Source organism: Ictalurus furcatus, unplaced genomic scaffold (assembly GCF_023375685.1).
Source record: "Ictalurus furcatus strain D&B unplaced genomic scaffold, Billie_1.0 scf1, whole genome shotgun sequence".
Classification (NCBI taxonomy): Eukaryota; Metazoa; Chordata; class Actinopteri; order Siluriformes; family Ictaluridae; genus Ictalurus; species Ictalurus furcatus.
In genome coordinates, this window is record NW_026521050.1 from 317,376 (window position 1) to 344,538 (window position 27,163).

General features: G+C 39.0%; 3 protein-coding genes and 2 long non-coding RNA genes across 11 annotated transcripts; 3 read left to right on the top strand and 2 right to left on the bottom strand.

The window, feature by feature from the left end:
* Positions 1-6,847: 6,847 nt before the first annotated feature.
* On the top strand, positions 6,848-18,885 carry LOC128604677 (uncharacterized). Of its 7 annotated transcripts, none has more exons than XM_053619789.1 (4): positions 6,848-7,011; positions 7,179-7,298; positions 7,455-7,541; positions 7,771-10,731. In XM_053619789.1, the coding sequence occupies exons 1-4, from the start codon at positions 6,988-6,990 to the stop codon at positions 8,038-8,040; spliced, it is 501 nt and encodes a 166-aa protein (XP_053475764.1). In that variant the 5' UTR covers positions 6,848-6,987; the 3' UTR covers positions 8,041-10,731. The 7 variants fall into 7 exon arrangements, 1 of the variants encoding a protein (XP_053475764.1); XR_008385249.1 differs by adding exons at positions 12,901-12,988; positions 18,667-18,885 and having other exon boundaries at positions 6,901-7,011; positions 7,179-9,073; XR_008385251.1 differs by having other exon boundaries at positions 6,901-7,011; positions 7,179-8,527; positions 8,630-8,748; positions 8,947-10,731.
* On the bottom strand, positions 10,745-12,995 carry LOC128604678 (uncharacterized). The gene is made up of 3 exons (XR_008385252.1): positions 12,889-12,995; positions 12,433-12,512; positions 10,745-12,208 (listed from the first exon to the last, which is right to left on the bottom strand). It is a non-coding gene; the product is annotated as an uncharacterized LOC128604678 (long non-coding RNA).
* On the top strand, positions 14,525-15,114 carry LOC128604676 (histone H4). Its single transcript, XM_053619788.1, has one exon. The coding sequence runs from the start codon at positions 14,714-14,716 to the stop codon at positions 15,023-15,025; it is 312 nt and encodes a 103-aa protein (XP_053475763.1). The 5' UTR covers positions 14,525-14,713; the 3' UTR covers positions 15,026-15,114.
* Positions 15,491-16,131, top strand: LOC128604674 (histone H2B). Its single transcript, XM_053619787.1, has one exon. It carries the CDS (start codon positions 15,660-15,662, stop codon positions 16,032-16,034), a length of 375 nt encoding a protein of 124 aa, XP_053475762.1. The 5' UTR covers positions 15,491-15,659; the 3' UTR covers positions 16,035-16,131.
* Positions 18,886-19,659: 774 nt separating the features above from the next.
* Positions 19,660-26,761, bottom strand: LOC128604679 (uncharacterized). Its single transcript, XR_008385253.1, has 3 exons — positions 24,645-26,761; positions 24,008-24,136; positions 19,660-20,261 (listed from the first exon to the last, which is right to left on the bottom strand). It is a non-coding gene; the product is annotated as an uncharacterized LOC128604679 (long non-coding RNA).
* Positions 26,762-27,163: the final 402 nt, after the last annotated feature.

Here is a 27,163-nt window from a genome sequence, read left to right on the forward strand (position 1 = left end):
TTCTTATGCTGGAATGTAGTGTTTGCTTTCTCCAAACATAACACTTCTTATTTAAACCAAAAGGTTATATTTTTTCACACAAAACATTTTTCCAAAAGACTTTTCCACATAATCATTAGCAAACTGCAGATGGGCTGTAATGTTCTTTTTGGAGAGCAGTGGCTTTCTCCTTGTAACACTGTAATTCACTCCATTGTTGTTCAGTGTTCTCCTGATGGTGAACTCTTGAACATTAACATTAGCCAATGTGAGAGAGGCCTTTGTTTGCTTAGAAGTTACCCTGGGTTCCTCAGGGACTTTTACATGTCTCACTTTTGAAATGATTTTGGTTGGTCAAATGTTTACCCCACCCCCACTCCCATCCATTTAATAGTTATAGTTGAAATGAAGCTATCTGGCAGCCCGACATTCAGGTCTCGCCCTCGGCACTTACTACTTACTTACTTACTGTAGAACAGCGGTGCTATAGAGGCGCAGACCACATGCCAATTCTCTCTCTCTCTCTCTCTCTCTCTCTCTCTCTCTCTCTCAACGTTCCCTAGTTTATAACTTATAACCTTGGTACCCAAAGGTTCCCCCTTTTTAATGTAATTTAGTTCCTTTTAATTTTGTGCCAGATCAACAAAAAATCCTCCAGTATGTTTATCCCTGAAAAGAAAATGAAACAGAACACACACACGATGCTTGTATAATAGAAAACAGTTGACCTGTATTAAATGACTCAATGTTTTTAAGTCTGTTTTTACATCTGTTACGCTTCCGCCGGTGGATGGCGCTGCGGCGTCGAAGCGCAAAGACTGCTGCAGAGCGCGCGTGCACGAGACTCTGACATATGGACACGCGCGGCTCGTTTGTTTTGATTTACTTCCTGTCCAGGTATTGGCTTAGGTTCGAGAGTGTGTCTTTATTTCTCCAGGTGTCTATGCTTTAGTTTAATTATGTTGGTTATTTAAACCCCTCGTGTGGCTGCGCACTTCGCGCAGTATTATAGTTTGTAACGTTAGTAGTGGTTAAGGAGTATAGCGTTAGCGCTGTGTTAGAATGCGTGTAGCATGCTAGCGGTCTCAGTTCCATGTTCTGTTTTCGAGTAATGCCTAGACTGTAGTTCCATGGTTGATCCAGCTAGTCCTGTTCAGCATAGACCGCGTTTCTTGTGTTCTGTTAGTTTGTTTATCAATAAAGACGGCGCTCCTGCGCTTACTTCCTGCTAACTGTCCTGTGTCGTTACATCATCACATTCCTGTCCAGTGAAGTGATTATTTGACAATAATAATAATCATCATCATCATCATTACTATTATTATTATTGCAACATAGTACATGCGGTCATACACATTAGGGTTAGTGTGCTACATGGGATACACAGTGTTCATTACAAAAGCCATTAAGGTACTTTTTGAGTTCTAAATGAAAAGTTCAATTCATATCTTGCAGGAACTTTATTTATCTAATTCTAAAGCATCATTGTTATATTTTTTTCTGTCACAGTGTGATGGCAATATTTTGATGGGTGTGGAAGGCCTCACGGACATTTTGTATTAGTAGTGTAAAACATATGCATTGGCTTACATATTGGTAGACATGCAAATTTAAAAAATATACATGTAGGAAACACTTAAGAGACATCTATATGTAACAAGAAAATGAAGGAATGGGATAGGCTGACTTAAACATCTAGTTATCTAGTTGGTGGCTGTGGCTCAGGTGGTAGAGCAGGTTGTCTAATTGTAGGGTTGGTGGTTCGATTCTTGGCCCACATGACTCGAAGTGTCCTTGGGCAAGACACTGAACCCCAAGTTGCTCCTGATGTCAGGTTAGCACCTTGCATGGTAGCTCTGCTACCATTGGTGTGAGAATGGGTGAATAGTTACATCAATATTTGTGTAGGAAAGTTCCTCATATTCAGAGTTGGGCTAGGCAGGTGCTCAAGTTGCTATGATTTAATAAAGCAGCATGTCAGTTACATTTATGTTTTTAAATAAGAAGTCATTCACAGTGCATATACACTATAAAGAAAACACAGTCACCCACTATTTATTTAATAGCGCATTGTGCTATTCTGTGTGTCGCATTTTTATTAAATTAAAGAGACCAGAGTGGGGCGCACGGTGGCTTAGTGCTAAGCACGTTCGCCTCCCACCTCCAGGGTTGGGGGTTTGATTCCCACCACAACCCTGTGTGTGTGTAGTTTGCGTGTTCTCCCTGTGCTGCTCCCTCTGTCCAAGGACATGCATGGTAGGCTGATTGGTATGTCCAAAGTGTCTGTAGTGTGTGAATGGGTGTGTGAATGTGTATGTGAGTGTGCTTTGCGATGGACTGGTACCCTGTCCAGGGTGTACCCTGTCCTGTGTCCTATGATCTCTGGGATAGGCTCAAGGTTCTCTGTGACCCTGTATGATAGGAGATATAGAAAATGGAAGGGTGGGTGGATGGAAACCAGAGCGAAATTTCATTATCCTGAGTATCCAGTTACACAAATGGATATGTTGGAATGGTGAGTTTAGATTTGGCTAAATAAATCATACAATCTAGAAACAAACAAGTGGGATATAATCAGTGGTTGATTTTAGACACAATCATTCCTGATATTATTAATAATACTGCTGTTGGTTTGAGTTGAGCACTGACAATCAAAATAAAAGAAGAAGAATCCAGTATTTAGTGGTTTGTTGTTTTTTTAAAAGTGGAGTGATAAGAAGAAATCCTCAGAGACTGCTACAGTGTCCTCTCAGGAATCCATGGCTAATCATAGGCTGAAGTGTTTCAGAGACATTCTGGACACTCTGTGTAATCAGAATTTCTTTATTGAGTCTTAGTTACAGATTATTGAATATGTTGCATGTTAAATAAGATTCTGATACTAACAATGGGAAATGTTGATTTAAGAGAATGGAATGCTCTGAACCTTGATGAGCCATAATAATAATAAAAAAAGTTCACATATTAAACAAATTAGAAAATCCCATAATTGTCACAAATAAATAAATAAATTTAAAGCCCATTAATATTTGGTAATGTGCTGTACTGAGAATCATCATTCAAATTCTCAAGCAGGTAAGTGTTTAAGGGAAGGAACAAAGTTTAAAGTGAACACATTTATGCCAGTGAGTAAAACCTCATTCTTACATGATCTCAGCACTTTCTGTGTTTTAAACATGCTTCCAACCATACAAAAATTCATCATGACTGATGACTGATTGGCTTGGAGGTGACAAGGATTCTGAGTATTGTTCAATAAAGCTGATGATATATCTGCAGTGAAAACTGTAAAGGTGTACAGATGAATGAGCAGTTGTTACAACCAGGATAATCTGAGTGTTTTGTTTTCTACTATATTAACCTAAATTCTCACTATCCCAGAAAAGCTACTGAATATACTTTATCTACTCAATAATATTTGTGAGAGAAACTTAACTAGCATTATTCTACCAGTAAATCTAGCTATTGTTTTAAACTCAAACCGAGGTATAACTATGCTAAACCCAGAAATCAAGAGGCATGTTTAATACATCAATCACATAGTACATATAACAGGGTCTGTACAGATGCTTCATAATGAAATTCCAGGACTTTCAAGCACTTTTCAAATACTGTGTATGCTTTTGTTTTCATGGACTATACAAGAGATGTCATTCAAACATATTCTTTATTTCTTCTTTTTAAATTCCAAAAAATATTATTATTAATAATAATAATAATAAAAACTGCCAATTTTAATATAGCTCCTTTTCCCAGCCGTGATGGACTAAATTTGTATTTCCCAGGCACTGATTCATCTTCACTATAATGTTAAAATACTCCAATTGAGTGACAGGAGCACTGTGTCCACACGTTTCTAGATGATGTCATGCGCTAATTAGCATATTCATTACATCATTACATCGTACTTTCATTCTGCCTAAAGTCAGCCCTTTACAGCCAAATTCCCAATAAAGCTGTTTTCATTTACGTATTTTTTCTGTTTCTGTTGTCAGACAACAGGATGAATATGAAATAGTGACTGAACCACGGCCCAATAAGAGACTACATGTTCACCAGCAGTCACTTTCAAACCTTTTCCAAGCTGCTGATCTACACTGCTAAAATTCTGATTTTATAACCATGACGTCATCTGACTAAACCACCACACACATAAGTTAAAGACAACGGGTGCACTGTGATTTCGTGCTATATTTCCATGTAAAATAATCTCTCAGAGAGAAAGTTAGAAGTGAATGAATGTGCTGCTCCTCTCTGCCCCTCACTGAACAGAGTAGCTGCAGAGAGAGGCGTGTCTCCGGGGGGAAAGCAGGACCTCACACTCACCGGGCAGTACTGGCCATTCTCTTCTACGGAAAGTAGCTAAGGTTTGTCTAAAAAGTCGCTAGATATGACGCTAGGTGCTTTTTTGAAAACGTTGGAGGAGGGTCTGCAGCGGGGAGTCCTATTTTGAGTGAAAGGATTGTATTCATGTTCTATAGAAAATAAACCCTTTAAAGTTATTTAGTGATTTCGTATTTATTGACTTTTTATCATTCAAGCACGTTTTAAGCCTTCATCTCTGTAATCTTCTTCCCTATTTGTGGATATTGTTGTATATAAAATATACATGAAATAAACACGAGGGAGACCTAGTATGAGTAATATGTAATCTTATTGAGAATTCACCGGTCTGGTGCACTGTATGAACGGATGTTTACCCAAGACACAACACACAGCAAACCATACATGTATTTGATTAGTGCGGCAGGCCTCAGAGCGTAGGTGGACGGCCAACTAAGAGACACACACACACACACACAGGCCTATGCCACCACGCACACACACACAGAAGGAAAACAGAACATTATAAGAATAATAAAAGGAGTATTAAGATATTATAAGGATAATATAATGATATTATGACATAGGGAGTACAGTAAACCACTTGCAAGCAGTATAACCATATATATATATATATATATATATATATATATATATATATATATATATATATATATATATATAACAGAAATGTAGAGCAAATATGAAAAGAAATTATAAACCAGAAATACAGAAGAATGTGAAAGAAACTTACTCATAATATACTTGGAGGTGGGGAAGAGTCTTGTCTCACGAGAAAAAGTCAGGAGTAATACAGACGAAGGCCTTAATTTTTAAGAGAGAACCAAGAGGGGCCATTTATAAGGGTAGTTGAGTCACGTTGCACACGCGAGATAACTGTGAGACCAAGGTCTCTCCGAAATGTTGTGTCTCGTACCTCTTTCAAACCTAATGGTGTTTGGAAAAGGCTCTTTTCAAAACATACTGGTAATTTTGATGAGCCCTTTCTAAAACAGAATGGTAATTTTGATAAGCTCTTTCTAAAACACATTCGTGTCTGGGTCATCCTGACCCTAAGAAAACTGTATAAATAGAAGAGCTTCAGCTCTGGTTTTTTAGATAACTTCTGAGAATTCTCATCGGTGTGGATCTCGTGTGGTGGAACGGAACCAATAAATCTGGAACCTTGCTTCTTCTCCCTCACGGCTGTTGTCTTATTTTTCTATCTCCAACTGGGTTTGCAGATGTGAGTATTTGCTTCTGTGGTGAATTTTTAAGTGTCTTCAGGTAATAGGCTAAATTTGAGCCAGCAATATTCTCGAGTGAAATAGATGAGGCCACCTAGGGAACACATGAAGTTACGTAGGAGCAGTGATGAGAATGAAATGACTAATGAGATTAGAAAGACATTAATAATGTTACTATTAGCAGTAAATTTGTGTACTTTATTATGATAACTATACTGCTATGTACATGATATAATGTTAATGTGTTAATATGTTTTAAATGTGTTTGTGTGCTGTCCTTATACCGTGTCCAGGTCAGTCTCCCCGGCGCGCGCACAGACATATATAGTCAAATCGGAGCAGCGAGCCATAAGATCTGTTATGACGTCACGTTCAGAGTTCTATAAGTTTCCTGATGGTATGCTTGACGGTTGTTCCCTTTATGACGCCGCGAATGTCGAGGTTTTTAAACGTTGTGGTATCAGAGCTGGCCTCTGTATTCATTTGAGCAGGGTAGTATTTAATCATTGGTCTATCTAACCTTTTCATGTGGTTAGTTTCTTTGTTTGTTCATCTGTCGTGTTTAAGAATGGACACTGAAATAATATATCCAGATATCTGTACAGCTGCTGTGTGACAATGTAAACTTAAAAAAACCCAACATTTCCATGTCTAGAGAAGAGGGTGCGTTCTTTAAAAATTAAATCATAATGATGATGCTGTTAAACAGTTCAGAAGCTCCGTGTATTGTCCTTGATACGTGAAAACTAGACAATGCACAGTAATAACGCTGATGAGCTGCGTCAGTGTAAAATAGCCCAAACCTGCCTTCTGTTTCAGGCGGCGTTGTGTTGGATGGAGCTTGACTGCCCTCGTGTGTCCAAACTCGGGAACGGCAGTTTCCCAGAAGGGGTATTCTGTTCCAAGTTTGTGGTAGTTAGCCAAGAAATATTACATGATTACTATTACTCTCTCTCCCCTTTTTTAAACCCGTTCACGATAATTATTGTATACATTACCTTTATTTTTGTAATCTTCTTCCCTATTTGTGGATATTCTCGAGTGAAATAGATGAGGCCACGTAGGGAACACATGAAGTTACCTAGGAGCAGAGTCTAAAATATCTTTTTGAGGGACCTCAAACTATTATCATTTGCTATACTATTGATCATTACGTTAAGTACATCTTATTCGTAAAAAGTACTTAATGAAGATAATATACTTTATATTTTTTATGTAACCATTCAAGTATTTGTTGAAATGCTTTTGTTACTGATAAATACATGTACATTTAAATTGATTTTGTTCTGTCTGTGATTTTGTACATCTGGATGTTCAACTGGTCTCAGATCAAGCATCCTCCTCTGTACTGACTCCACTATCCCCAGCTTCATCCCATTCATCAGATTCCACAATTGTCCTGGAGTCCACAAGAAAGAGGAGGAACCCAACAGGGTTAATGGACCAGAATGAAGCAAGACAGGTAAGCTTTGAATAAATGCATTTAAAATCCTCAATTACGTAATTGTTTATTATTGATACTTATCTGTAGAAGCGTTTTGTAAATGTATTCTCGGCATAAAGGAAAGGCATTAAAAATCCTCTTAAATTTCCATGAGCATGTCATAACAATGTAAGATGTTTTGGCAGAAAGTTGATTGTGTTCTGAGGGCCAATCCAAAGGGTGAGGAAATCTTCAAGGAGTATGAAAAGACCAAAACACTAACAGATGGTGAACGTCCTGGTTGCAGACATGTTAGAGCTACATGGGTAAGAATTGGAGGTCACTTCCCTCCCTTTGTCATCACAACAGATTCATGTGGCGCAGCTAAAGAATGCTATTCTGTGTTGCTATAAAAGGGGAATTTATCCTTTAACTTCTTGCAAAACATACACGCTTGCAAAGTAAATTGATTTATTTGAAAGGATGATTCCATCGTCAAGACGAATTATGCACTGGGAATTGTGACACTTTTTCCATACCTCCAAGATCCTTTCTCCAAACATGGATATGTAAGTTCTGTCTGAAAACCCAAACCAGTGTGTTTTTATATTTTCTTCCCTTTTATAGTTTTAAAGTTAAAATGATCTTGTTTTAGATGAGTGTTTATAGGTTGCTCAGCTTTGTATTTTCCACTTGTTTTTGTAGTGTTATATAGTCATTGTGTGAACTTACTGTGTTGAGTAATTCATTCTTGAAGCCAAGCACGAGATGCCTCTCTTTGGGTCTTTTCTTAAACAGGAACACTACTATGATCCTGAGGGTAATAGTGGCTTCATTGCATGGAGGATCAAGACAGTTCAACGTAACACCTGTGCTGGCTCCCGGTGTCATTCCAAGACTGTTCTTCAGGATGGTCCAAAAACCAGACGAGAATCTCTGTTATTCTGTCAACAGCAATTTGGTGAGGAGTGCAGGGAGGCGATATCTACGATACGATATTCCACTGATGAATCTGTGGTCAAAGAGAAGATGAGCGACTTTCCAGTATCGGCAGAAGGTGGTCGGTGAGGATGCACCATCTTCAGTCCTGGATTTGTTCCCTCGTTTCCTTGATGTACCTGGATTGGTAAGAAAATCTTTAGCTTTGGAAATAGTTTTGAAAAGGAAATTTTCTCTGTAGTTATTAAATGAGTTCACTGGTACAGTAGAGAAAGGAGTTGTTCAATGATCACCGTAACACCAACAGGCCGGTCCAAACTGAGAAATTCAACGTTCTAATCTTTTATATCCCAAATGTATGCATAAATAACACAGCAGATCTTAATTTTTAGTATTTGACCTTTTATCCATTTATGTCCGTTATGTTTAAACCTGTATAAACCTTGTTTATAGATCGACCAGGATTTCTCCATGATGTTTGGTGACGAAGTGTCTCAGAAGTTCCTGGCAAAGTGGTCAATATTCTTCAAGCCAAAAATCATTGCAGACTGCAAGACTCTTAAGAATATGGGCGAGCTGCTGTCAGGAACTGAACCTGAATCTGAGGACTACAATGGTCAGTATAAACTGTTTTGTATTTTAAAAATGTTCCAGTCTTTAAAAAAATAATTAAAGAGAGATCATTTAATTATTTTGTGATGTCTTTACGATGGGACAGCGATATGTCCTCAATCCTTTTGCAGCTGCATCTGCTCCCTCTAACCTCAAGAGGCCAGAAAAAAAATATCCAAGATCAGTTCAGCTCAAGCAACCAGCCATCTTGTGAGATATCTTAAGGTATGCAAAAGTTAATATTTAAACATCAGATCTTAATTTTAGGAACTCTTGAGGTGTAGATTATTTTGGGATTCTGAGACCTGCATCTCATTTTGCTTACTCCACCTGCAAACAAGATGTGACGGTGCTAGTGATAATGTAAAAAAAACATGCAGTTTTATTTTCATATTTATTTTATGTCCCTTTGCTGACCTTCAGGAAGGAGCCAGTGTGACTACCTTCATTGAGAGTGCTGACACAAGACAACCATTCCTCCTCTGCATCAGTGAGCGAAAGAAGGATATCCCAAAGTTCTACGTTATTATCGACCAAAAGGCGATCCCATGTAAGGCACACACATCAGTGGCAGCTTTTGATGAACTGTTCAAAGTTCACTATGTCTTCAGTTTCTCATATGATGAAGCTCTTTGTAATTTCTACACATTTATCCAAACCACTATCTATAACATCGATGTCGGAAGAGCAAAGGAGAGCCCGCGTGTTAAAGATCTTCGAGCATGATTGCTGCAGTGAGATTAACAGCCTTGAAGATGTTCACATGTTTTGTATGTAAAGCACACCTCAGAACTTGTTTGGTTCTTCGTCAACATTTAAAATTTCAACATGGTTTATATCTTAGCAAAAAGTTACATTTAAAATGTGGAGAGCCAGGTCGCCCGTTATCATTTTGTACTTATAGTGGCTTCCGAAAACACCTCAGCAAGGTACATAGTCACACTATGGATCAAGAGATTGATACTAATCAGGATCTTTCCACTCAGGGACAATATGAGGCGGAATGTTCAAATGATCGCCCAAATTCTGTTGCCACTTTACATACTTCACAAAGTTCTGTTGTTACAAGTCAGCTATCTTCAGTGTGTGGATCAATTGTTGCTCATTTGCAAGCATCAGGTCTTTCTGAAAGTGCTGTCCAAACAATTGTTTGTTCAATGGAAGAAGTTGTTAATGATGTTAAAATCCAAGCATGAGATGCAGTTCTTAAAACTGATACTCCTGAAAGTACAAGTTCAGACACTTGTAGAAGAACTGAACACTGTTTTGATCAATTAAGTAATCCTTTTTCAGCATTAAACACTGAGTCAAGGAGACATAAATATTATGATGAGAAATGGGAAATAGTTGAACCTAAAGAATGTGTTCTTGGGGTGAGAATGGATTTGCGCAGAGATAGAACTACAGGCAGGTTCCCGTAACGGACAAGTGCATGTATGTACCCATTCTGGGTACACTGAAATCCATATTCAAAAACGGTCAAGTTAGAGAGAGCTTTTTACAGGACAAACAGAGTGGAATTGGAGTTAACAAAGACATTAATGATGGGTCGTATTTCCAAAACCATGCACTGTTCTCGCAGCAAAAGCACGCTTTACAGATTCTACTCTATTACAACGATTTTGAAACTGCTAACCCTCTAGGTTCCAAGAGGGGGATCCACAAACTTGGTTGTATCTATTTTACTCTAAAAAAAAAAAAATCTTCCACCCAAGTGTAACTCTGTACTAATTAATATACATCTTGCAGCTCTATTCTACACGGAAGATCTTAAGACATATGGTTTTGATGTGATACCAAAGCCCCTTATTGATGACCTGAAAATCTTAGAAACCGAAGGCATACAGCTTCCTTGTTTTGAACAACCTTTGTTTGGCTCAGTAATTCAAGTAACAGGAGATAATTTGGCTTTAAATGGCTTACTGGCATTTGTGGAATATTTCAGTGCAACTAATTTCCATAGGTTCTGTTTAATTAGTAAGGAAGAAGTTCAATCTATATTTACTGAAGATCATTCTGGGTTAATTTTCCATTCCAAAGAGGTTCATACTGAACATTGTAAGGCACTAAATGAAAATCCTGAACTGCGGTCAATATATGGTGTCAAAAAGTCATGTGTGCATAATTCATTACAGTATTTCCATTGTACTGATAACTATGCTGTTGTCATCATTCATGATCTGCTAGAGGGTGTGGTACAGTATGAACTTAAACTGTTTTTGAGTACCTTGTTAAACAGGACTATGTCTCTTTGAACACATTGTCAAATAGGATACAGAGCTTTAATTATGGTTACACAGACTGTAAAAACAAACCAAGTGGGTTAAAAATGGATGATAAGGGCAAACACCTGGGTTTGAATGCCATACAGTTATGGTGTCTTCTGCACAACACTCCACTGATATTTGGTGGTCATTGAAAGGAATAACAATCACTGGAACTTTCTCCTGCTTTCGATACAGATTGTCAATATAGTGTTCTCCTACACCATAACTGATGGGATGATATGTTACTTAAAACATCTGATCTGTGATCACCATACTCTATTCAAAGAATTGTTTCCTGACAAGAGGTCGATTCCCAAGCACCACTTGATGATGCACTATCTGAGATGCATAAAAAAATTGGCCCTCTTATCCATATGTGGTGAATGCGATTTGAAGCTAAGCACCATATTTTCAAAAGATGTGGCAAAAATTTCAAGAATCTCATTAAATCATTAGTAAAGCAACATCGTCAATTGATATTTAACTGTGAAAATGATTGTTTTAGAAGGTTTTAATTGTTTTTAATTTGGCCCTACATCAAAAACCATCTGTAACTTGCAAGGTGGGGAAGAACTCAGTCAGACATTATATTTAGAAGCCTGTTTGAGTGTTACAAGTACAAAGTGGGTCAGACATTATGGTACTGAGTATCAGGTTGGTTTGTTCATATGCACTGGATGTACCTATGATCTCCCTGTGTTCAAAAAGGTCTGTGAGATAATAATATATGAAGAGTGTTTTTACATTACAGGAAATTATGAAAGCACTATGTTCTATGATGACCACTTCAATGCATACTCTATGGAAGATAACCAAATGGATGAGTTTTCTGTCATCTCTGTGAACGAACTGACACATTTTTGACCAGCCATTTGACCAGCAGTGCTCTAATGAGATTAATCAAAGAGAGTACATAGTGCCCAATTGTTATATTTAGAAAGACTTGACATGAGGGGTCAGTAATGTTAACGCCCTTGAAAAAATAAAACCATTATAAAGCAATCAACTTGTTTTTTTTTTCCCTTTATTTGCCTTTTAGATTTGTAATCATTTAAATGTAATTTTAATTGTGCAGTAGCATATTAACACTTTATAGTGTTAGAGGCAACTCATTTAATAGTATGCAATTACCACTATGAGATTTAATGAATTACTCCTATGAGAATTAATTTCTAACACTACCCACTGGTGTTGAGAAACTAACACTTGAGTAGTGTTCAGTTGCAACTATACAAAGAGTTGATGTGAACTCTATTAAAGTGTTAAAATCCCAATGTGGAGTGTGGACCCCTCCGGACACTTTAAAAGTGTTTACATTAAATCCAATAGAGTTGATTTCTTTCTGTGGATTTTGCTGTGTATGTAAATTAATGCGTTCCGTAGGTGGCCTCATCTATTTCACTCGAGAAGATCCAGAACTAGGGAAGAAGATTACAGTGTTAATATTATATTAGAAAAGAATGTGTGTACTTTATGATGTTGATGAATATACTGCTATGTACATGATAAAATGTGAATGTATTATTATTGTTTAAACTATGTTGGCGTGCGCACACACACAGACAGACAGACAAATATAGTGAAATCAGAGCAGCCAGCCAAAGATCCGTTATGACATCACGGTCAGAGTTCTAGAACTAACCTGATGGTATGTTTGACGGTTGTTCTCTTTATGACGCCGGGAATCTCGAGGTTTTTAAACGCTGTGGTGTCTGAGCAGGCCTATATTCATTTGAACGGAGTTATATTTAAATCTTTGGTCTATCTAACCTTTTCCTTTTGTTTGTTTATCTAACATGTTTAAGAATGGACATTGAACTAATGTCTCCAGATACATGTACAGCTGTTTTGTGACAATGTAAATTTGTACATGGAAAGGTTTTTTTTTTATGTCAAGTGATGAAGGTATGTTCTTTAAAAACGAGATGATGACGATGATGATGATAATAATATAATAATAATAATAATAATAATAATAATAATAAGCTACTGTTAAATAGTTCAGAAGCTCCGTGTATCGTCCTTGATATGTGAAAATGATACAATTTATAGTAATAACGCTAATGAGCTGTGTCTGTGTACACTAGCCCAAACCTACCTTCTGTTTCAGGCGGCGTTGTGTGTTGCGCTGGATGGAGCTTGACTGCCCTCGTGTGTCCAACCTCGGGAACGGCAATTTCCCAGAAGCGGTTTTCTGGGTAAGAACTTTGACACAATATTACTCTCTCTCTCGCTCTCGCTCTCTCTTCCTTTTAATCCGGTCCCGTTCATGATAATTGTTGTAATTTAACAATGGTATACATTACCTTTATCTTTGTACCGTTCTTGTACCGTGTGGATATTCCCGAGCGAAATAGATGAGGCCACGTAGGGAACACATGCAGTTGCACAGGCGCAGTGATGAGAATGAACATGAATGTTGGTGCTCATGAGCAAATCTGGCAGTTTCATGATGAACCCGCTACACTTGAATTTGAGATACTGACCGTAAACAAAAATAGACTTCTAAACACTGCCCTTAAAAGCTTAATAACAGAATACTGCAATTTTTGGGAAATTGCCGTTCCCAAGTTTGGCCACACGAGGGCAGTCATGTTCCATCCAGCACAACACACGACGCCGCCTAAAACAGAAGGTAGGTTGTACTACTACTTCTAATAATGACCTCAATCGAAGTAATTAAATAGACAACGAAAGGTGTTGTCTATATAGCTGACCTCATTTTTCTACACTGTGAGTTAAAGGCACACAACTATCAGAATCCCAGTTCATAATTGTGTTTGATTGGCCAAGGAGATTAAAGTGTGCGGGGAATCCGACTCTTTTTGAGCATATTGGACATTACACATTGCTGTAATTATCTCATTGGCATTAATTCATTGATCATAGTTTATTTGACGAATGCAACTGCTGCGACATATTTTGCCAATCTTAAACTCAGCTGTCATTCTGGAGGAGCAGTTTTGGTTGATGCATGACATTTAGGTTCAAACACAGTGCATACATTGACTGTAACACAGATAGCGAAAATGAAAATGGGAAAAGAGAAGGCCAGTGATTAGATAGTGCGAAGGCTGACTTTGTTTTCCTACTTGTGTGTGATGTGTGTTATGTTAGTTTCTCTTGCACAACTGTCAAAGTGCATATGCTTTCTTTGTGAATGACACTTTTTAAGAATGAGATGAGGGTTTGAGACAATGTAGCTAATTTCGACCTTCGAGAGTCCATTACATCATGCATTTGCGAGAGCTGATAAAGCAAGGCCTGAGAGTTGTGTTTGCATTCCTTTCTGTGGTGCTTGTAAGTTAGTGAAGTACTTGTGTGGTAGAATGTGGGCTGCTTCAAAGTGAACACAGACATTGGTGCTGATCCGCTGAATGCTGGGCCTACTAATAAAGGCTTGTGCTGCTATGTGCAACCTGTAGTTGCAGTGGACGTAGGACTGTAGTATATACGGGCCTTGAGTCCAAGGACGTGCTCAAAAGGAACGTCTTGTGTTTGAAACAGTAATGTCAATGTTGTACAAACACAGGCAGCTTTTTCTAACCTCCTTACTCTGATGAGTGTTTTGGCTGTATGCTTTACTATGTATGTTTTACCCAAAGTTCCTGACTATTGTGTTGTACTACTACTACTACTACTACTACTGCTACTAATGGAACCAAAACATTAGTACCGATAATACTAATAATGTTTTGTATCTGTGTGTGTTTTTAGAGAGAGAGAGAGAGAATGGGGAAGAAGACGTTATCAGGTGAAAAGCAGTGCCTAGTGTTTGTTTTCGAAAAAGAGAACTACTGTGTGACCGTTGGCGTTAGGCCCGCCTCCTCGCCTGTTCTCAACTAGGTCCTGTCGAGTGTGGATAAATAGGTGGGCGCTGCGCGAGAAATTCTATTGAGCAGCTTGACTACGAGAGCAGCATCATGTCTGGCAGAGGCAAGGGTGGTAAAGGACTCGGCAAAGGAGGCGCTAAGCGTCACCGCAAGGTGCTTCGCGATAACATCCAGGGGATCACCAAGCCGGCTATTCGCCGTCTGGCTCGCCGTGGTGGTGTAAAGCGTATTTCTGGTCTGATCTATGAAGAGACTCGCGGTGTGCTGAAGGTGTTTTTGGAGAACGTGATCCGCGACGCCGTTACCTACACCGAGCATGCCAAGAGAAAGACCGTGACCGCTATGGATGTGGTGTACGCCCTGAAACGCCAGGGACGCACCCTGTACGGGTTCGGCGGTTAAACGCTCTAACAACGAACGACGCGAACACAACGGCTCTTTTAAGAGCCACCCACATGTCTAGAAAAAGAGCTGTTCCGTGTGGAAAAAAATCAAAAGCCTTTTTCTTTTGGGAAAGATGAAAAAGGCATCAAACGCTGTACACAAGTAGCATAAGAACTTATATATGTATTAATTAGTAAGTAATTATTAATAATTATTATGCAATCTATTTGTATTTTTTGTAATAAACTATAAATATATATATGTATGTGCACAGTATTAAGTAGTATTATAACGTGTTTGTTTAAAGCGAGTTAGAAGATGGTTTTAGTAGAAACTTATATATTTCTCGCTCTCCTACACACACACACACACACATATATATATATATATATATATATAAAACAAAAAATTTCAAGCCAATTGTTTTTTTCATTGTGCATGTTGTCCTGAAAGTACAACGGCGGGAAGGGAAACAAAGCGTAGCGGAGGGGGAGGCGGAGAAGTAGGAGGTGCCATGCAGGAGGAGGTATCGAATTTTGGCCAATCAAAAAAAGGTGTCTTGTCTGGGCGTCATTAGCATGTGGGTCTGTAAATAGAGCGGGCGCGAGGCGGGCGCTAGTTATTCTCTGTTCTTTACTCGAGAAGCAGCATCATGCCTGATCCAGCCAAGGCAGCGCCCAAGAAGGGATCAAAGAAAGCCGTGACCAAGACGGCCGGCAAAGGAGGCAAGAAGCGCAGAAAGTCCAGGAAGGAGAGCTACGCCATTTACGTGTACAAGGTCCTGAAGCAGGTGCACCCTGACACCGGAATCTCATCCAAGGCCATGGGCATCATGAACTCCTTCGTGAATGATATTTTTGAGCGCATCGCCGGTGAGTCTTCTCGTCTGGCTCATTACAACAAGCGCTCCACCATCACCTCCAGGGAGATCCAGACCGCCGTGCGCCTGTTGCTTCCCGGCGAGCTGGCCAAGCACGCCGTGTCCGAGGGCACAAAGGCCGTCACCAAGTATACCAGCTCCAAGTAAAGCGCGTTACCGCCGTCTTCATCAACCCAACGGCTCTTTTAAGAGCCACCCACTTCTCATACAAAGAGCGATCTCCTCACTTTTGCTTTTCCTCTCACGCTGTGTGTGTGTGTGTGTGTGTGTGTGAGAGAGAGAGAGTGATAGAGGGGGCGAGGGGGACTTCTGAAGCGCTGCACTCCTGTGGATGTTCAGGATTTTGGGTAATTATAGCAGCCTGCTAAATGCAGAGATGAGTATATTTAAACGGTTGTAGCACGGTTTTGGGGGGGGGGTTGTATAATCTGAGCAATGCAAAATGGGGCTTTAGCAGCACAAGTTAAGTTAAGTATTAAGATTGTAGCAAGAGGAAATAACTGAAAATGGTTTTCTAGTAGCACATCATTATTAATTAGAGGTGCCCAAACTTTTTCCTAGGAAGGGCCAAAAATCAAACTTGATTGAGGGCTGTGGGCCGAAAGTTGCTGTGTGACAATGTAAACTTAAAAAAAAAAAACCCAACATTTCCATGTCTAGAGAAGAGGGTATGTTCTTTAAAAATTAAATCATAATGATGATGCTGTTAAACAGTTCAGAAGCTCCGTGTATTGTCCTTGATACGTGAAAACTAGACAATGCACAGTAATAACGCTGATGAGCTGTGTCAGTCAGTCACTGCGTTTACATGGACAACAATAATCCACTATTAACCCGATTAAGACAATATTCCAATTAAGAAACTACCATGTAGACAGCAATTTTTAATTACCTTAATCTGATTAAGGTCATACTAGAAGTAAGCACTAATCGAATTAAGACAGGTGGAGTACTCCTGTTTTAGTCGCATTATCAACGTGTATTACAGACATGTAATCACCTTAATCACACTATTAACGTGGTGAGTTTTCACCGCATTTTGCGACAGGACATGATCACACACGGCAGTTATACGTTTTATGGCGAACAAGAGAGTTTGGCTGCGTCCCAAACTGCATACTTTCCTACTATAGGCCTGTAGTGGGGATAAATACATGTATCTCGGCTACTATATAGAAGGTAAGTACGCAGTTTGGGACTGTTGTGGATAAAAAATGTCATAAAATAAACATAAGGGAGACCTAGCATCCAGCAAAGGGGAGAAGAAGAAAAGACGGGCACCTAGACACATAGAAGCGGGATTAGGCGGACATTGACAAATTGGAATTACACTTTAAAGATCTTTAAGAGCAGTAGTAGTCAAAAAAGTCAAAAAGAGGTATACGAGCTGAGCTGAGGAGTGCTAATACACACACACACACACACGCTCGTACAGTCAAGGGCGGGCAAGTAGACACAACATACACACACACTCTCTCTTTCTCATACACACACATGAATAACTTTAATAATATCTTATAGTAATAGAGAAACTCTATAAAAAACAGAATAGTAGGATATGCAGGACAGTAGAACTGTAATGATATTAAGAAGTTGGAAGTACAGTAAACCGCTTTTCAAGTAGTATAAATATATATAAAATAAGAAATATAGTGCAAATATGAAAATAAATTATGAACTAGAAATACAGGAAAATGTAAACTTACTCATGACTCAAATGGTGAAGGTTCTTGTCTCACAAGGAAGGCCTTAATTTTAAGAAAGAACCATGAGGAGCCATTTATAAGGGTGGCTGAGTCAACCTGCCCCCCCGCGAGATAACAATAAGACCAAGGTCACTCTAGATAGTTTAGTCTTGTCCACATTCTATTTTACGGGTTATTCAAATTCTCTGGTTTCGATTCTCTGGGTAATTCAAAACTCTGGTTTCTGATTCTCTGAGTAACTAAAAACTCTGGGTTTTTATTTTCTGGGTTATTAGAAATGCCTGGGTTCTGATTTTATGTGTAAATTAAAACCCCTGGTTTCAGTTCTATGTGTAAGTGAAATAGCCCTTTTCTGGAACATAAGAGTAAGGTAAATGAGCTCTTTTTTAACCCTATTGGTAGTGAGATCATAGTCTTCTTGAAACATATGGGTTATTTAGTGTGTAAATACAGTATAAATACTGGAGCTTAAGCTCAGGGTATTGGGATCACTTCTGAGAATTCTCATCGGTGTGGATCTCGTGTGGTGGAATGGAACAATAAAGCTGGACCCTTGCTTCTTCTCACTCACGGCTGGTGTATTTTTTTCTATCTCCAACTGGGCTCAGAGGTAGATGTGAGTATTGGCTTCTATGTTGAATTTTAAGTGTTTTTGGGTAATAGGCTAAATTTGAGCCAACAGGACGCAGCCCACAGCTTCAAGCAGTTGCCTATTAGCATGTATAGCATGGCAAATAATTAACCGCACTTAAAGCATTTGTAAAAAAAATAAATAAAATAAAAACACCCAAAACTGTATACGGTACCATAACGAAGACGAACTGTATGTTGATATGTGAAATTCTGGAGGGACGTCGGACGGCGTGGTATGGTGACGTAATGACACGGGCTGTTAATCTAATTATGTTCTAAAACATGTAAAATGGGAACATGACAGGAGTATTCTAAAAGCAACTCATGTAAACACCTTAATCACGTTATTATCTTACTCAGAGTAAGGTCAATAATTAGATTACTGCTGTCCATGTAAACGTAATCAGTGTAAAATAGCCCAAACCCACCTTCTGTTTCAGGCGGCATTGTGCTGGATGGAGCTTGACTGCCCTCGTGTGTCCAAACTCGGGAACGGCAGTTTCCCAGAAGGGGTATTCTGTTCCAAGTTCGTGGTAGTTAGCCAAGAAATATTACATGATTACTATTACTCTCTCCCCCCCCCCCCCCACTTTTTTTTTTTAAACCTGTTTGTGATAATTATTGTATACATTACCTTTATCTTTGTAATGTTCCTCCCTATTTGTCACCTATTCTCGAGTAAAATAGATGAGGCCACGTAGGGAACACATGAAGCAGTGATGAGAATGAAATTTCTACTATTAGAAATACATTAATATTTTCATATTACAAATCAATTTGTGTACTTTAACATTATATAATATACATAGCAGTATATTTATCAATTCAATTTTTATTTATTTGTATAGCACTTTTACAATAGACATTGTCTCAAAGCAGCTTTACAGAAATATCAAATTATTTATCATCATCATCATCATCATCATCATGTGTGAATATGCTTTAAATGTGTTGGTGTGCTGTCTGTATACCGTGTCTCTTTCCGTCTGTCTGGCCGGCACGCGCACATATATAGTGAAATCGGAGCAGCGTTCAGAGTTCTAGACCTGTCCTAGTGGTATGCGTGACCATTTTCCCCGTTTATGACGCCGCGAATGTCGAGTTATTAAACGTTGTGGTATCTGAGCAGGCCTCTGTATTCATTTGAACGGAGTTGTATTAAATCATTGCTGTATCTAACCTTTGCATTTTGGTAAATAAATAAATGACTTTTATCCAAAGCGCTTTACACTGTGTCTCATTCACCCATTCACACACACACCAATGGTAGCAGAGCTGCCATGCAAGGCTCTAACTTGCCATCGGGAGCAACTTGGGGTCCAGTGTCTTGCCCAAGGACACTTCGGCATGTGGAGTCATGTGGGCTGGGAATCGAACCGCCAACCCTATGATTAGTGGACAACCCACTCAACCACCAGAGCCACGGCCACCATTTTGTTTGTTCATGTAGCATGTTTTAATAATGGACATTGTCACAAAGCAGCTGGACAGATATATGGATATATTATTTCAATGTAAATTTACAAACAACATTTCCATGTCAAGAATCGAGGGTATGTTCTTTAAAAAGTTAATAATAATAATAATAATAATAATAATAATAATAATACTGCTGGTAAACAGTTCAGAAGCTCTGTGTATTGTTTTTGATATGTCAAAACTAGACAACGCAGGCCAAGAGAGTGACCATCAAGCCCAAGGATATTCAGCTGGCCCGGCGTATTCGCGGAGAGCGCGTGTAAACCACAACTCCGTCTAATATACACAAAGGCTCTTTTAAGAGCCACTTCATCGTCTCAGAAAACAGCAAATTTTCTTTCTTGGGCTGTTTGAATATTTAGAACGTGGTACAGAGAGAAGGGGACACGTGTCTAGGAGTGGCACCTTGAGGGTGTTTGTGCATGTATTTGCCAATGGGAAGGGTGAATTGGAAAAAACACAATGCATGGTAGCGGTGCTATTCCAGCAGGTGGAAGTGATGTCAGGCCAGTAGCAAACATCAGTACATTCTCGAGTGACACTTCAGTTTGGTGTTCTACAAGGACAAACAAAAATAATTATGGAATTTCAAACATAGCTAGAAAAAAATACCCCAAAATGTCTATCATTTACTTTGTTCGGCGGAACACAAATTGAGAAATTTAGAAGAATAACCTGCTTGCTCTTTTTCATACAACAGTAATGGATAATTGATCAATGGATCTACTAGCTTTCAAGCTTCAAAAAGGGCACAAAATATTGTAACTGTATTCCATTACAACCTGTACATTTACATGGACAGCAATAATCTCATTATTGACCTTATTCTGAATAAACAAACATAGATCGATTAACGGCACACGTTATAACGTCTCCACGCCACACCGTCCCCTCCAGAGTTTCCCATATCAACATACAGTTCGTCTTCGTTATGGGACCGTAAACGGATTTGGGTGTTTCATTTTTAATTTTACTAAAAGCTTCAAGTGCAGTTAATTATATCATGCTATACGTGCTAATAGACTGCTTGAAGCTGTGGGATGCGTCTGAAACAATACTATATTATAGTAGGTAATACATGGTTTAGGACGCAGCCGTGCTCTCATGTTTGCCGTCAAAAGGTTGACCACTGCCGTGTGTGTGTGTGTCCTGTCGCAACATGTGGCAAAAACTCCCACAGGACGTTAATACTGTGATTAAAGTGTGTACATGTCTATCAGTACGTTTACATGGTGTCATATATCAAGAAGGTACTCTGGACTTCAGTTCCCATCAGCCACTGCACTGTACTACATCAATGTCACATACCACCTGCACCTGAATCACGTTTCTGTTAACGAGCACGCTTATAATATAGCCACTGTTTGCACTGCTTCCTTGTCTTACGTTTGTCTTACATTACCGTTGTCCATGTTACGGTGATTAGGTTCTGTTAGTTTATGTTTAGTCATTGCCACAGTGTTTTGCATTAGTCATAGTATCTTTTGTGTTTTGTTGGTTTATTAAATAAAACGTTTAAAATCTGCGATTGCTTCCGTACCCATCTTTGAGACGTGACACATGGACAACGATAATCCGATATTAACCCGATTGAGACGATACTCTGATTAAGAATGTAGCATGTAAACAGAGATTACTGATGACCTTAATCTGATTAAAGTCATACTTGAAGTAAACACAAATAGAAATAAGACACGGAGTATTCCTGTTTTAGTCGCATTATCGACGTGCGTTACAGACAGTTACACACCTCACTCACACTATTAATGTCGTGTGGGAGTTTTCACCGGATTTTGCGACAGGACACGATCATACATGGCCATGCACAACCGTTTCACTGCAAACAAGAGAGCACAGCTGCGTCCCAAACCGCGTACTTACCTACTGTGAATACTTATGTACATGTGCTTTTTTTGTTTTTTATTTTTAATAAATTTGTAAAAGATTTCCAACAAACTTCTTTTACGTTGTCATTATGGGGTATTGTTTGTAGAATTTTGAGGAAAATAATGAATTTAATCCATTTTGGAATAAGGCTGTAACAAAATGTGGAAAAAGCGAAGCGCTGTGAATACTTTCCGGATGCACTGTACACCCACTATAAATTACTTTGGGACCAGCTGGTTAAAAGTAAGAAGAGGGAGGCGAGTTTTATGGTCTAGCATCGTCTGTGTCGACAATGAAGGCCATTATGTTTATCGGATCACCAAAAAACTAAATCTTTCTTCCCCTACAGTTTTTGGGAGGACTAAACCTCAAAACATACTTGTGAATGAAAATAGAAAACATGCAGGGTAAATCCATGAAAACTGCAGCCAAACTGTGACACGAGGGTAAAATTCCAGAAGAAGGATATGGGTCAAATGCATGTAACAAGGACACAAAAATGTCTTCTAAAAAATAGGACAACGTGACAAGTCAGTAAATGACAAGAAGTTTGAAAATAATCAACAATTTGGAACGATCTTGAGATCTGTTAATTTGAATATTTCAATGACTCTTTAGTCTATTTCTGATCCTATCAAAAAGAAGGATTCAGAAGTCGAGATTTTCTTGGAAACAGAATTGTAAGAAATTACAGACTGCCTCTCAGCAGATTCCACCCCGAAGTTTGTTAGGATAAGCTTGTTCCCCAAAAAGGCAGAATTACCAAAGGGACAATTTATCTGGGTCTCAGCAATATGTGTATAATATCTCCTAAAGTGACATTCACACAGTTATAGCATGGGAGCAGCAGTGGGACATCAAGAACCATCCCTGAACAAAAGGCTACATGACTGTAATTAGCATTCAGAAAGACATTTGTCTCGATAATCCCATCATCATTTGGGGTCACACCTGTAACAACATCCATACTGTGAGAACGGAAAGTGATCGAATCAAATGCTATCCTTAATTTACATTTAGAATGAAACTTCATTTACATTACATACAGAAAACCTGGTTTGAAACAGTATAAATGTCTGTGTTGATATTATTCGGGGTTCACTTTGACTCCGACGAACCCAACCCAGATAGCAAGATTTGTCTGGCCCACTTGTGGGCCACATACTTGCTTTAGTTCTGGCCCAGTATATGCCTGGGTCAAAAACTGGCCCACACACTCAATACTCTTAACAAAATAAGATTGATCATCATAATCCCATGTTGTTGTTTATTTAGTCCTGTCCTGAATAAGCTATTTCACATAACAGATGTTTACATATAGTCCACAAGATAATAGCTGAATTTATAACAATTACCCCATTCAAAAGTTTACATACGCTTGATTCTTAATGCTGTGTCGTTACCTGGATGATCCACGACTGTGTTTATGTTTTGTGATTGTTCTTCATGAGTTTCTTGTTGAGATGTTGAGATCCATCTTTTCACACTGAGGACAACTGAGAGACTCGTACACAACTATTACATAAGGTGCAAACATTCACTGATGCTCAAGAAGGGAACATTAGTGCCAGGGGGTGTAAACTTTTGAACAGGTGTAAATTGTTATTTGGTCTTCTGGGAGATATGTAAGTATCTTATTTAGCTTCTGAAGGGCAGTACAAAATAAAAAAAGGTCTTTAAACAAACTAATAATTTACACAGATCATCCTGTTCAAAAGTTTACACCCCCCTGGCTCTTAATGTATCGTGTTACCTTCTTGAGCATCAGTGAACGTTTGCACCTTTTGTAATAGCCGTGTATGAGTCCCTCAGTTCTCCTCAGTGTGAAAAGATGGATCTCAACATCATATAGCCGCTGTTGGAAAAGCCTCAAATATGCAGAATATGCTGCAAAAATAAATAATGTGCAGGACCTGGAGGATTTTTCTGAAGAACAGTGGGCAGTTTAACTGCTCAGGACAAACAAGAGACTCATGAACAACTATCACAAAATATAAAAACAGCCGTGGATCATCCAGGTAACGACACACAGTATTAAGAATCAAGGGTATGTAAACTTTTGAATGGGGTAATTTTTAAAAACTCCGCTATTGTCTTGTGGACTATATGTAAACATCTGTTATGTGAAATAGTTTATTCAGGACAGGACAAAATAAACAACATGGGATTTTTATGATCTTATTTTGTTAAGAGTATTAAGATTTTGTAAATTCTGCAAGGGGCATGTAAACTTTCTACCGCAACTGTATACCCACCCGGCTACCAACACACACACACACACAAATTCAACCACTTAAAAACAGCAAGGACTTTTATAAACAATTAAAAATAGACTATAATATGAACATTTTAACAAATTAACAAATAGCGCAAAAAAAACCCAAAAAAACACCACAGTTAAAGCACTCTACATACCTTCCTTTTGCAAAAGTCTTCTCTTGCGCCCACACTCTCGATCTGATGCCAGCTGGAGCCACCTCTTCATGGTCCCCTCGACCTCCATCTCTGCAGCTTTAGCCGTGAAGAGGTTTCTATGAACCGCAGCTTTGGAATAAAGCAATACGTATCGTAAGGTCATTATGAATCTTAAGCATTAATTACACTTATACCATGGTCAGTGTGAATACTGGATTCTGATTGGCTGGAAGGTGTGCATTATAACTGTTTATTGCACAGGTAGTTCCAGCCAGTTTGATCACTGTTATAATTTCTAAATATAAATCTTATCACACTACTGTATCTCTGTGTCCAATTTATTTCAGACAAAATTCCAGATCTAACGACCTAACTTATGGAAATTAACGGTTATTTTAAACTTCTAATCAAAGTTTGCGCTTCTAAACCAATGACAGCTTTACCGTTATTAATTGTGGAAAGACCATGGTATAGGCGGGGTAATCCATGGCTAGGTGTGCATTAAACGATTTGAACGAGTGGTTCTTTTCCTCCACATCATGCATTAAAATCGTTTAATGCACATCTAGCCGTGGATTACCCCTTACATATCATCTGAGAGAGACAGCTAATTCTGTATGTAAACAGATATACTTACCAATCACGACCTCTCCGAGTTGGAGAGCGGACAGTGAAGTCTTTCCATTGACTCCCCTCCAATTGAGGTTTTTTCCAGGGAGTTAGCAATCACCCTCTTCAATATGCGCCAGGTGTAGTCGAGCACATCCGCCCCGTCAATACACGCTAACCAGTTTACCTGAAACCGATTGAAAAAACAAAAATAATATACAATAATATAAAAATAAATAATTAATAAACGTGTATTGCCTCGTCAACTGTGTCAGTGCTTCTCACTACTTTTGCAGTTACCCTGCCCTGTGTGCTTTCCATGTTTTCCTCTTCTACCAAAGATTAGGTCATAACTGTTCCCTCATATCAAAGTGGTGTTGAACATTGTGCTTTGAGTACGAGTGTGTCCTTTTCAGAAAAAAAGAAATGCTCTCAGTCGCTGTGTAATTGTGCAAGCAATTCTTAACAAAAAAGAAAAAAAAATTCTCACCAGTTTTTGCTTGTAATCTGGGCTCTGTTGCATCCTTTGCTCCAGACTACGCAGTTGAGGAAGATCTTGCAGGGGCAGTAAATCTTCATTAATATCTAAAGGCTGCATCTGGACCTCCTGTAGTTGAAGCAATCTCAGTGGTTTGTTGGTCCAGCACCATCTCTAATTTAGTCAACACCTCCCTCAGCATGGCTATGATAAAGAAGTTAACAATATTTACAAATGATACACACTACAAAACTATACAACTCCATCCTTAGTCTTATTCCTAACCTACACAATTCCAGTAAGATGGCTGAGTGGAAATCACGGCTGGCCCTACCTGGTTCTGATGATTACCGGAGGCTCCTCGTAAAGTCTGACAGCCTGGCAGCACTACAAGAGAACACTGTGTTAAGGGAAGTGAGGAAACATGTTCTACAAAATTAATACCTACAAAAGAAAGTCAATCAGAAAGCAGAAGAATACACTCACATGGCATATCGTCCATCGGCTGCCAGTTCTGCAGCATCTCTGGGAACGAGCCGTGTGCTGCTGCTGGTGGTGGTGCTGCTGGTAAAGTGGTGGTGGGAACAGGGGGGAAAGTGGTGTTTGGGGTGACTGTAGGGAAATTAACAGTGGGGGCAGGTGGAAGAATTTGTTTGGGTCCACAGCATGCTGCAAACTGTGTGGGCTTTCTGACAGAACATATTAAATTAGCATTAGCGCCATGTTCCAGAAAGTTCTAACCAAACATTCAGGAAAAAAAGACAATCGGAACAAAAAGTTTAAAAAAAAAGTAGTAAAAGAGGAAAGGAAGGAATAAACGAGGAGTTTGTGTCTTGTAGAGCAATAAAAACTTCATAAAAAATATGTCGAGCTGTGAGAATCAGCATTTGTCACGATGATGCCAAACGTTCTGCATCTCCCGACTCTGCTGTTATCCCGAAGAAACACTGAGAGATCAAGGTTTTGTTTGTTTACATCAGATGTACTGGAGCTGTGAATAAATAGACTAACAGATATCTTAAAGTAGCTAGATAACGTGTAGTCATTGAACAGGGGTGAATAGCTATTGAATTGCAGTACATAATTCAATAAAGTTTGAGAATGGAAGAGCTGATCGTTAAATACATCCAAGCACGGCTCACAGGGAATGTATGACGGGATAGAGAATGTTGCTGATAAGACGTATGAGTGGGCTATCTCCCGGTTTGAAAATTATCCCAAAATGCCTAGAAATAAAAAAAGGAAAAGTTGCAAATGCGCTTCAAGCGGTTTTTGCCTCGTATAAAGTGACTAAGTGAAGGCTAGATGAAGTGGAGGCTTCATTCTAGACTCAGTCACAGCTTAATTTCTACTAAAATGTACCAGGCTAGTGAAAAGATCTGGAAAGAGGAAAAGATCAGAATGCAGAAGGAGATTGCACATCTTAAAACTAACAATAGCATGCTTAGATCATCCGTTGAAACACTGTCCCGTGAGTTGGATGAAGCACAGGCTGCTTGTCAATTTCTGATAAATAGTACAGTTGAGAAAAACACCAGTGAGAGATCTGTGGGTGCCATGCTTTGTAACAGAGTTTCAGGTTTTCAGGAAGTCGGTGATGGGGGTTGGGAGAGAGATTCTCTCTCCCATTTAGCAGTAGTCAACACTCTGACTGCACAGTTAGATTTCCCATGGCACCAGTTCACTCCACTACTACCATGCATAATAGTGAAGAAGGGGAGGGACCAATGACACACGATGGTCAGAGGATTTAATCCAAACAAACTAGAAGCTGTGATTAAGAATATTGGAAAATTTGACCCCATCAAACAGAATCCTTTAGAGTTTTGGAAAAACCTGGATCAATATTCAGACGTGTAGAAGTTTACAGATGGTGACGCATGCGTGGTGCTGACTCTGTGTCTGCCCGATACTCTGTCCGGAGCCTTACATGAGAAAGTGAAGGTCAGAACTGCAAATACATTGGAAAGGAAACAGGGATTGCTTGAAGTTTTAGGAATGATGTCAGTTGACTGGGATAAAATAGGTGAGATGACCATGAGGAAAGGGGAGCACCCAGTGGCTTTTTC

Excerpts from the sequence above, each read along its gene's own strand:
- LOC128604677 (XM_053619789.1), top strand. The coding sequence starts at position 6,988 with ATGGACCAGAATGAAGCAAGACAG. Across the intron at positions 7,012-7,178 it reads ACCAGAATGAAGCAAGACAG|AAAGTTGATTGTGTTCTGAG; the intron begins GTAAGCTTTGAA and ends ATGTTTTGGCAG. Across the intron at positions 7,299-7,454 it reads GACATGTTAGAGCTACATGG|GATGATTCCATCGTCAAGAC; the intron begins GTAAGAATTGGA and ends TTTATTTGAAAG.
- LOC128604676 (XM_053619788.1), top strand. The coding sequence starts at position 14,714 with ATGTCTGGCAGAGGCAAGGGTGGTAAAGGACTCGGCAAAGGAGGCGCT.
- LOC128604674 (XM_053619787.1), top strand. The coding sequence starts at position 15,660 with ATGCCTGATCCAGCCAAGGCAGCGCCCAAGAAGGGATCAAAGAAAGCC.